At 35.2% G+C, this 12,406-nt stretch overlaps 1 protein-coding gene across 1 annotated transcript in view; it reads right to left on the bottom strand.

Moving 5' to 3' along the window:
• ZPLD1 (zona pellucida like domain containing 1) overlaps positions 1-12,406 on the bottom strand; it is a 36,474-nt gene that overhangs the window by 20,195 nt on the left and 3,873 nt on the right. Inside the window, exon 2 of the mRNA XM_015821789.1 lies at positions 382-602. Within this exon, the coding sequence (XP_015677275.1) occupies positions 382-602 (221 nt within the window). The remainder of the gene's footprint in view (positions 1-381; positions 603-12,406) is intronic.

Raw genomic sequence — 12,406 nt, 5'->3', positions numbered from 1 at the left:
GTGTCGGAATCTAAATGTAATATACAAATCAAATATAAACTGTATATTAAAATGGTATAAGATAGTTTTTGAAGGTGACAGAGCGATTAATAGATGACATTTTCCATTTCTGCCCTCCAATAAGAGTTGCCCATTATTACTGTTTTGTTTCAAAAATTGAAATTGGCAAAATCGTGATTGCATTTCATAATATTAGAACCAAGGGCACAAAGGAATAAACACTTCTTTGAAATGAATTAGGCAATCTATCACCAATCAGAACGTTATTACTCTTTAAACTAAAAGCATTCATATTTGTATGTCATGCCCTCATTTCACACAATTTTAGGTGCCTAACAACACCTAACAATTGTATGTAGCTTCTGAAGATTCTTGTCTTACCATTAAAGAACTTCCACAGGATTCCAGAGTGCTGAGATTGATTATGAAAATTACCACTGCTGGAAATGTGTTGTTGTTTATAAATCCCCTGCAGTGAGAGTCCCCGTGTTTCCCATTTAGTGCTAAATCAGTTTCAGAGTAACCAGAAAACAGGACAGTGCAAAAATTAATCTTCATAGTAATTGCCTGAACTCCACAGTAGACGTTGATATCTTGTTCTGCTACAGTAAAAAAGGAACTATTCAGATTATGTTAAGTTATATTTTGAATGTTAAATTAAGGAAATAACCCTAATTTCAAATCAATTTTAAAACAGACAATATAAGAAGCAAACTAAAAATAATAGCAATAATAACAAATGGAGCTCTCTTACCAATGAATTCCATAAGATGGTGCCATACCTGAGAATGCTACATTCTGCATCTTAATAACATGACTTTAATGTGACTTCATGTACTTCCCTGAAGGGTGGAAATAAGCAGAGTCTTCTCTTCATTCCACATTTAGTTAGTTTTCTCTCAGCATACATAGAAAACAAGCCCCAAATATCTCCAAAAGTTTCATAAAGCACTATATTGGTATCATTTATATTTTGCAGATAATTCTCCATTAAATAGCCATGCTAAATAGCAATCATTTAATGCAATCAGAGACAAATATAAGTTAGCAATAAATAATTAGAACAAAATAACAGATTTCAGTTTTAATCAACACCAAAACATGGAGTTTTATATACACACAAATGATCTGAAAGCAATAATTGATGAAACACCCTTACAAAAAATAGTCAGATGATTAATGATACACAATACTAGTTTATTTATTTTTGGCAAATAGCAGTTATAAAAAAAATGCAGGTTATAATTTTAATCAATACAATCAAGGAAGCTGAGATAGCAGAAAGTTTTCTAATAACATTTTAGCACAATAACAAATGTATCTGCTATATTATAAAACATTAGATGACTTAGATGAGGGAATAGAAGGGGAACTTATCAAATTTGCAGATGACATTAAGCTAGCAGGAATAGCCACCACCCCAGAAAACAAGCTCAGGATCCAAAAAGATGTTAATAGACTTGAACAATGGACCCTATCCAACATGAAGTTTAATGTGGAGAAAAGCAAGATTTTACATCAGGGGTCTTCAAACTTGGCCCTTTTATGACTTGTGGACTTCAATTCCCAGAATTTCTCAGCCAGGCATGCTGGCTAAGGAATTCTGGGAGTTGAAGTCCACAAGTCATAAAAGGGCCAAGTTTGAATACCCCTGTTTTACATTTAGGAACGAAAAACCAAAGGTACAAGTAGAGATTAAGCGAAACTTGGTTCAAAAACAGAAGGACCTTGGAATCCTACTGGATGATCACTTAAATATGAGCCAGCAGTGTGCGGTGACCTATGCAAAAATAGCTAATACAATCCTTGCTTACTTAAACAGAGGTATAGAATCAAAATCACGTGAAATATTAATACCGCTTTATAAATATCCTTAGTAAGACCACATCTAGAATATTGCATCCAGTTTTGGTCACCACGTTACAAAAAAGACTTTTGAAAAAGTGCAGAGAAGAGAAACTAGGATGATTAAAGGCCTGGAGACTAAAACATATGAAAAATGGTTCCATGAACTGGGTATGGCTAGTCTAGAGAAAAGAAGGACTAGGGGCAACATGATGGCAGTACTCTAGTCACAAAGACAAGGGGGTCAACTTATTTTCCAAAGCACCAAAAGGCAAGACAAGAAGCAATGGATGGAAACTAATCAAGGAGAGGAGCAACCTGGAATTAAGGAGAAACTTCCTAACAGTGAGGACAATTAACCAGTGAAACAGCTTCATCACTGGAGGTTTTTAAGAAGAGACTGGACAGTGACCTATCTAAAATGGTATAGGGTCTCCTGCTTGAGCAGGGGGTTGGACTAGAAGATCTACAAGGCCCCTTCCAGCTCTATTCTGATTGATTGATTATAAAATCTAATCAAAATAAATGAGTGCCATCAACTTACAGTATCATACATACATATTGCAACTCCATATTTTATCCTTTATCATAGCCGTATTTGTTTAGGACATCTATTTTAATAGTGAGCATACAGGCACATATGCATACATGTGCATATGCATACATATGCAAGCAGTTTCTATATACTAGATTGTGTATAATGTCCAGAATTCAAAACCTTTCAAGCTTGAAATAGTTGCTCCATATTTTGAACAGATTTGTTTAGCTTTTATGGAAGTGTTTGAATTTGAAATATGGCCATTTAATAGATAGAATAGCTGTAATGTTCTGTGTGAAAATTTTGCACAACCTTACTACATACTGTACAAGCCTCCAGGATTTCTTCCACAGAGAGCAATTGACTGGCTGCAAATGGATCAAGCAGGGTTTTTCTTTCACTTATCATATATTGTCAATAAATATATTTATGGCATGGTGTATTTTGTTTTCCTACCCTGTTTACAGTACATAATAGAAAATTGAGTTACTCAAAAAAAAAAGTGATACATTAGACCTATGCAAATTAGAGTTGATTTAATTCAAATGGTTTTTGGCATTATTTGATTTAAGTTCATAATTTCAGGTAGGAGGCTAAACTGATTCAATTCAACCGTTTTAAAACTCATTCATAGCATATTGCACAAGATCAAAACAGCTGCACCTGCTTTGTTTTGATGAGGTGAAAATTACATGGATAATAAAATCATTACAGAATATTAACCATGGCTATTTTTCAGTTGGCTATCTTTAATGAATGCATCCCATAAGCTGTTGTTCTTCACTTCTTACACAATGACAAGAAAGATTGGAAAACAATAGCTTAGCAGCCTCTAAATCAGGGGTGTCAAACTGCCTGCCCACGGGCCGGATGCGTCACCAGGAAACTGTGCCCACCCCATTGCTCCAATACATCACACGATGTCACATGACGTCGCGAGTTTGACATGTCTGCTCTAAATCATCCAAACAAGGACCTACATTATGCTGACCCAAGGGAGAAAATGTCCTAACTCAACTTAAAAATTAAAATATTGTTTACATATGTTTTTTTTGCTTGCTTTTCTGGATCACCAGTCTATGGTATGGCACTAAGGGAACACAATCAATTTTCCATTATAGAGTGTTAAAGTCTCCTGCTTACTGATTTCATGGGGTGCCAGGTAGATTGACATGAATCCTATATCGTCGGTATCAGGCTAGACAGAATATTAGTTGTCCCAGAGTATAAGCAAAGATTGAGTCTTTTAGGTAGGAAAGCAGGAATCTTTGATTCTCACTTTTTGCACAAGGGATAAATGAAAGAAAACTTCAAAGCCAGGGAGGAATTTAACAGCTACATGATCATTGTCTGTTATCTTCAGCTAGCCAAATTTTTCAGTGAAGATCGCCATTATATGTTCTCAATTTATGTTTTCCTGGGACCCACTTTGTTGTTGTTACTTGCGAAGTCGTGTCCAACCCATCGCAACGCCATGGACAATGTTCCTCCAGGTCTTCCTGTCCTCTACCATCTTCTGGAGTCCATTTAAGCTCACACCTACTGCTTCAGTGACTCCATCCAGCCACCTCACTCTCTGTCGTCCCCTTCTTCTATTGCCCTCAATCTTTCCCAGCATTAGGCTCTTCTCCAGTGAGTACTTCCATCTCATTAGGTAGCTAAAGTACTAAAGAGCAGTCAGGGTTGATCTCTTCTAGGACTGACCAGTTTGATCGTCTTGCAGTCCAGGGGACTCGTAGGAGTCTTCTCCAGCACCGTAGTTCGTTATTGATATAACTATTCAGTGATACATGTAGGAAACACATTTGTGTGTGTTCCAGTCCAACCATAAGGCCATTAGTCCAGTTCTTCTCAAAGACAGCCCATAAAGCCCATAAAGAATACCCACAATCCTTATATTGATAAATATTACACTATTACACTATTTTCCAAATGCAATTATCGGTTTCTATAAAAAAATGCCATATTTTCTGCAGCTCTGCATCTGCAGAATTAAAAATATATCTACATAGATGCACTACTTCTTTTTGAAATTTTCTGTAAAATGTCTAAACTGACTTGTTTTTGGAATGTTATATAATGCAGATTTTTGCAGGGTACTTTTATAATTTCTTTTCTTTCCATGAATAGGTCACATGCCATTAAAATTATCAACTACTGCTTGTTCATACATGCAAGGAAAACTGCTATTTTATGTTCAGGCTCTTGTTCCCTTTTTGTCCATCAAAATCTTTTTTTGTCTGCCAGTGAGTTTCACTTTCTCCTGCTTTTATTCTGTCTCATTCAGAATAAAAAACTTGTGCTGTATTGTGCTATTATTCCTGCCAAATGGGTTAGGGTTGGCATTATCAATCAATGGTTGACAGTTACCTCTATGCATTTATGTATCCAATTGTAATAACAAGGATATTAAACCAATCAATTTTCATCCATAGTGGAGAAAAAAAATGAACATGAGATTTTAGCACTAGCAGAGGGTAAAAAAGTAAAAGATCCTTTGTTTAGCAAAATCCAGACTTTTTTCCAAGATTCAGCAGGATTCTGTTTGTTGCCTTTTCATCTTCTTTTTTGTTTTTCACTCTTGTTACAATTCACTTTTTTCTGTGACTGAAACAACTCTTCTATTGTTGTTGATTTCATTACTAAGTGTTAATAGCTTACTATACCCTCTATGGTAAGGTTAACTGCTGCTTTGCAAAACCTGTTTTAGCTGGTTGTCTTGCATTTAAGGGAATACTTGAAGGGTGACTGGTATCAACAAGTTAGTGGAACAATTTGATTACTGGTAAAGATCTATGTATTCCATCTAAGGTTTGAAACCAAATTGAGGATAAATCATGTTTCCCAGTCTTGGTGAGAAATGCAGTCTCTTTGTAATCTGCCCCCTTAGCCTAAATAACTTTTAAGGGAGACCTGCTCACAGAAGTGAGCCTGACCAGAGAGAGAAGCCAACAATCGTGAGTAACTGCAGAAACTGACAGGTATATAAGAATGACAAAGCAAGGACCATGAAGTCACAGTGTCTCCTTACACATGTACATATGTCACAACACACATATGAAAGGGACAGAGATTGCATCTTGCCATTTGCCTACAGTCTATTACTCCTGCAGACACACAACAAATCAGCATTATATGTCTTATCTTCAAAATATATAACACTGACACCGTTGGTAAAATAGTTTTTCAGTGAAATCTGAAAAGTTGAAAAAGAATGCAACCATTCATCCAACTAGTTTGCCACATAGACATATTCCATTTCATCTCTGACAACTTGTGAAAAGAGAATCTTGGTGTTTGAAGAGCAATGACCAAGTAGCTTACTCTATCCTATTGGTATTTTCAATACTAGTCACCTACAGCACACCTAAACAACCTGATAAAATTTGAATCTGCATGGATATAAGATTTCTCAATAGGTACATTACTCTTACAGTGGATGACATATTTTATGATCCATATGCTGCTAAATTATTCTCCAAATCTGCTCTTAATGCTGGTTGCTATAAATTGGATATCCATCCGATTTATAGCTGTGTTATATACCTATTACTTTTTTTTGCTACACCTCACTATTGAAATGTCTGTCAGCTACTGAAATATTCCAAAAAGTAATTGTGTTAATTATTGAATTAAAAGGCATGTTTAACATTAGTGGTGACACATGATTGTATGGCACCACTTCATCTGAACATAGTTTTCATAGTTTTGACCATTTGCATTATGTCAATCTGATCTTAATTAGAGCAAGCGTGAATTTAACAATTTAACAATTATTAAAATTCTTTGGCTATGTGTTTTTGGCAAATAGTGTTGGCAAATCTCCACAAGGTATATGACATAAAAATTGCATTGCCAACTGTTCCCACTTACATATGCAGTCTGGTGAGTTTCCTGGTCTTCCAATCTTATCTCAGATTGTCAGAAAACTTAGAAGAAAAGATTACACATGGGAATACCTGAGACATACTATTTGCCTCTAATGTTGTTGTGTCATATTTTAGATCTACAAAAGCAAATGGAAATCATGGTAGATGACAATCATCCCACAAATATTGCCATAAGGCAAAGTCTACAGTGTTATGTATGCCAACAGAACTTACACAACTATGGAACCGAAATATGCTCTAATATAAAGAGAATTTCTTACTGCTGTTCTGGTATGCTCCAACTTTGTTGTGTACTTCTTTGGTTCTTTTTTCACTATCATAACTGATGAAAAGTTTCTTCATCCAATATGCAACAATCCATCTTTTCAGCCCCTCTGCTTAATGTACAGTTATGTTCAAATATCAAGAATATAGCTGCAAAGTTCCTTATCTCTTAGGAAAAAATTATAAGCTAGGTATTTCTCCAAAAAACTGGTACTAGATCAACTTCAATGACACTTTGAATTTTGTTCAAATGCATACCATATCTCTCCAAAACTTTATCACTTTCACAGGTAGATGCCATTATATAATGGAATGGAAATTTTTTGGAACAGTGGAAAATGCACAATGGGAATTGTCCATATGGGAATTGTCCATATGATCCTGGCACAAGGAAGCAGCCCTCAAGTCAGAGAATTATTCCACAACTCTAGTCATTCTATAATACATTTCTAAATGATGATTATGATGATATCCACCTTATCAGAAAAAGACTTGTGTGTCAGGTTACACTCACTGGTGTCTATTACACCACCACAATTCCTATCTCCAGAAAACCATTCATCAGACTCCAGGCTAGTTTTAGTTTTCATATCATAGAATTTGTGGGAAGGGTAATATTTCTATTGTAACATTAGTGTTAGACTATTGTTTACTTTTTGTCATCATTAGAAGGAAAAGAAGGGATGTGGCATTCTGTTTAATCTGCTCTATGATCAAACATTAGTTCCAAGGAATACTTATTTACATAGAGAAATCAACCAGTCCAGATTTAGAATTGATCAGAAATAAGGTTTGGGGCCAGTATTAAAAAATGTATAAGACAAGGCAGAATGGTTTAATAGTGTTCTAGTGTTAAGGAGGTTTGTTGCAATGAGTCTTTCATTTCCATCTTTTGCAGGGATCTTCAAGAGGTGTAGCAGTGAGGAAGAAGAATTTGAATTGGAGTGTTTTGGGGTTTTTTTAAGGACTAAGACAGAAAGATTCTGGAAAGCAGCAAAGGTTATAGATAACTCCACCTCTTATTTCATTTGCAATAATCCCCCACTTCATTTGCAACAAAGCTCACAAAATCAAACCTCCGAACCATGCATGCATATACAGTAGTGGCCAAAATTGTGGAAACCTTTTTGGGAAAGTGTACAGTAGAAATGCCACCTTTGATTACGTTTCCACCAATTTTTCTTCTAATTTCTTTATAACTGTAGCCTTGTTCACTTAATAACATTATTTTATATCGCTTTCTGGGCAACCAGTCAACTCTTTGCACCTTTACTTTAATTTTATTACGTTATACAAGCTCACTAAATGAAAGAACACAAAAAAAACCAACCGACCTGATCGCGATCACATAACACACTGACAAATGTCCTCCTCTCAGCTTCAATACATGACATCAATAATTGAATCCTACTGTGATCTGATTGGCTCATTGCCAAAACAAGATGACACCTGATTGGCTCTCTAAACACTCATGCTCATTGGCTACAATCAGATGAAGGAAAGCTACCTGATATCAACCTAAGCAAGTTGTGCTTCCTTTTTCTGGTTATTTGGCTATAGCTTTTCATATAATACAGTACAGATAATTGAACAAACTTTGTTGCATTACATTCTTGATTAAATTATCTTTCCAGTGATATATAATTTTATGGTACTACTACCCCAAAAAAGTATTAGCCATCAAACCTCAAAAATACACTTTTCCCAAAAAGTTTCCACAGTTTTGGCCACTACTGTATAGTGTCATACTACTTTTGAGAGAAAAACGGACAAAGTTGGGAAGAGAAGAGTAACAGTAATAACTATCCTGCTTGGAGTGAAGAGACAATTCTAAATAGACATTATAGGAAAATCATTTCCAACTTCTGCTAAAGATTAAAAAATAGGTATCTTCTACCCCACTCACTCTTATGAGTTTCCTCCATAGTTCTATGCATCATTTTCATAGTTCTTACATGTACATGTTTGATGGATAACAAAATATTGATCTTGCTTTTAAACTATTTGCAAAGATGTACTCAGTAAAACATTTTAGAAATGAACAGTGAGAATTACAGTGGAAAAGGTGACTGGACAAACATATTGAAAATCTGAAGAGTTATTTATGATTTCTTTTATAAACTAAATTTGTCTTAAGAACCAGTTTTAGCTATGCTAGAATTATCTTTATCTTTTACATGTTAGGATAAATATTGCTGAACAAGAAACATTTAATCTTCTCCATGCTATAATTATTTTTCATGCTACACCACTATCTGGATCATTAATTTAAACAGGGAATTTATTAGATCATCATTATAATTTAGTGTTTTTAAAATATCAAATGATTACATATTGACATTAATCAGTATGTCAGAATGAATAATAACACTGTGTTTTCAATTACCTGACAATACTGGAATATTGAACACAAATATACACTTTCTAATTATGGCACGGAATGACAGTGTCTCTAGATCAATTTAATAGTAGTTTCTACAGGAACAGAAGAGATTTTATCAATCCAGGAATCTATTATTAAAATAAGTGAAGGGGAATGGCAGTTACTTAGTAATTGATTTTTTTTCCTGCATAAGATTTCAACCAGCATTCCCAATACAAGGGAACAGGACTTGAAAGAACCTATGTATGAATTTTTAAAGAAACACTGCCCCACTAACTGACTAACAAAATACATTAGCTTATGTATTTTTAATATTGTTGCTTCCCACATGTGAAATATAATAAACATTTAACTAAATTATGAAATGAGATCATATCTGATACATTTTATCTCCTGTAAATATAATATAACCTGTAATATATCATCTGTAATGATACACTCATGACTGGGGCCATTAACACAATCTTCATGCACTTAGGGTTCTTTTAGCACAGAGGTCCATGCAAATATAATTCTATCCATAATTTTTGTATGAAATAGTCTTTATGGTTAGTTTATATCTACGTTTGAGTGCATTTCCAGAATCCATGATGCAGATAGTTAGAAGCTCTGACAAACTAAGAAGAGGACTAATATAAATTGGCACAGTCTCAATTCCCCACTATTTTTTGTTATCTATAAACTGTGAATATATGCACAGGACTCTTCATTTCATGTTATAATAAATGTATCATAGAATGTGCAGTTGGCATTACTGGCATTACTGTTATCATAATTACTTCAATGTATAACTTGCTTAGTTACCAAAAGGGCTAGAATGAAGGAAAAAACCAAAAGGTAGGTATGTACATATGTAATTAGGTAGGGAGATAGGGAGGTGTGGGGAGGGACGGAGGGAGGGAGGGAGGGAGGGAGAGAGGGAGGAAGGAAGGAAGGAAGGAAGGATACCAAGTTTTGGAAATAAAATTGATTCCAACAGACAAATCACACATCATTTATCACCACCTATTAATGTTTGTGTTTATAGTGTTGTATCTATATTTTGATAGGTTGTTATGAAAGAAATAGCAAAAGTCTAGTGCAGTGGTTCTCAACCTTTTTAATGCCGCAACCCCAACCGGTCGTAAGTCGAGGACTAAACCAGTCGTAAGTCGAGGACTAAACGGGTCGTAAGTCGAGGGCTAAACTGGTCATAAGTCGAGGACTACCCAACCGGTCGTAAGTCGAGGACTTTCCCTGCCTGGGAGCGCCGCGCATGTGTGGTTCCGCCCACTGCGCCGGCCGAGGCGTAGCTGGCAAGCGGCAGCAGGCCGACCACCAGCTGGCCCAGCCCAAGGGAGGTAAGGCACCCACCAGAAAAGGGGGAAAAAATGGCGGACAAAAAAAATGGTGGACAAAAAAATGGCGGACAGCCTTGCTTGGCGACCCCCATGAAATCGTCGATCGACCCCAAATGGGGTCCCGACCCACAGGTTGAGAACCACTGGTCTAGTGCATAGTAAGATGTTGGAAATATAAGAGTGTAAAAAATGCTTGCCTATCCATCATCAAAGAAAAAAGACTGAATATAAGAGGTTAAGTCAAAGTAAGAAGCCAAAACTCTGATTTCAGATCTTTTGCTATGATGTCTACTATAATTATCTCCATTTTTGAACAATCTAATTTAAAAGTTACTATCTTTTGGCAAGAAGATTTCATAAATATGAAATCCCAAGGTACCCAATGATAATCATTATTATCAAAAGTTATTACCAGTGTTAATATATTTTTAATCAATCAGTAACATTTTAGAGATACCACTAAACTTCATTTTTTGTTGTATTAAAACATCAGGAGAAGACTTTTTGGAAGCAAGTGTTTAGTTTTGTTTTTCTCATAGTCTTTTCTGCATAACATCTAAAAGCTAAATGACTGCTGTGATTTGTAATTAGCATATTTTCATTCATTCATTTCAAATATAGTACTGGAACAATCTATAGATATGGATATAGATTTATCAAAATATATACCGTATATACTCGAGTATAAGTCGACCCGAGTATAAGCCGAGGGACCGATTTTCCCACAGAGAACTGGGAAAAATTGGTGACCCGCGCATAAGCCGAGGGGGCATTTTGGCTGTTCCTCCCTGGCCGCCGCCCCACCCCTGCCGCCNCCGCCGCCGCCACCGCTGACTCGAGTATAAGCCGAGGGGGGCATTTTTCAGCCCCAAAAATGGGCTGAAAAACTCGGCTTATACTCGAGTATATACGGTAAGTATAAAAGGAAATTTAAAGTTATAAAAATAGCACAGAGAAACAGTTATATATTTCTGGAAACTTAATGAAAATAAATCACAGCATTGTAAATTTAAGTGAAAAGTATGACATAATACTATTGAACAATGCTTTTTACAATGTTCTATATTTAATCATAGAACTGGTTGAAAGTTATATAAACTCTGTGACTCAAAAAAATGGTTATAAATCAATGCCAAAACAAACAGTATTAAGGGATTTACTTATACTATACAGAGTTATGAACAAATTTCCCATATGTTCCTATTTTAATTATTTATGCATGGGTAAAATAATTTTGAAAATAACATGTATATAAAGCATGGGAATAAATATTGTCCTTCTAATGGATCTATTATGCATGACATATATGTATGTATGACTTATAATTGATTTTCAAATATGGTTTGGGAAGACTGAATCTATTCTGCTTCATAATTAACATACACATACTTTTTTGTTACCATTTATAGTAGATAAACACACACGTATACAAAAATCTACACTGGCCTTCAAATCTGTGGATAAAATTAAATTAATGCATCAGCATATGCTCCACTCTTAATGTGTATAATATTAATGCTACAGAAGCACAGAAGGCCAGCTTTAAACTATTTATTGTGATATACTTATTTTTATTCAAGAACCCAGTGGAACTATTAACTATAATTTTCTATATAAAGATGCGTCCTTAATAAACCCAATCTTCCAAGACTTCTTTTCTACACTATTAGCTATTTCCTGTATTAAAATCTAGAAATGATTTAAAAAGGAGAAATGAGCAAAGATTGAGGAAGGTGCCCTAGGACATTACCATAATACCATATACACAACCTATTCATTCTAAAGGCAGGGGTAAAGGAAACTGCTTCAACTCATTGGCATAATGAAAAGAGTTAACTATCTGATAAAGCTGATAAAATATTTTAAAAGTGTTTTTAGTACTGAAAATTCTTATGCATGCTTGGAAGGCTATTTTGAATCTTAAGAATGAATGCAATGGAGAACCTCAAGCAGGAGCAACTTCATTGTTAATGTAGTAACACAATACTAGAAATAGCTGCTTCACAATGGACAGGTGCACATATAAAGAATCATTAGTTTCATCTTTACAAGCTTCATACATCTGCTTTGAAAGTTGCCCATGGCTGCCTCAGCAGGGATAAAGGGATGCTTTGCACAGCCTTATAGTTTCCAGAATAACAGTACA

This window comes from Protobothrops mucrosquamatus, unplaced genomic scaffold (assembly GCF_001527695.2).
Source record: "Protobothrops mucrosquamatus isolate PMUCROS unplaced genomic scaffold, P.Mucros_1.0 scaffold1400, whole genome shotgun sequence".
In the NCBI taxonomy this organism is placed as follows: Eukaryota; Metazoa; Chordata; class Lepidosauria; order Squamata; family Viperidae; genus Protobothrops; species Protobothrops mucrosquamatus.
The sequence above is the reverse complement of the archived record's forward strand: the minus strand, read 5'-3'. Positions and strand labels throughout refer to the sequence as shown.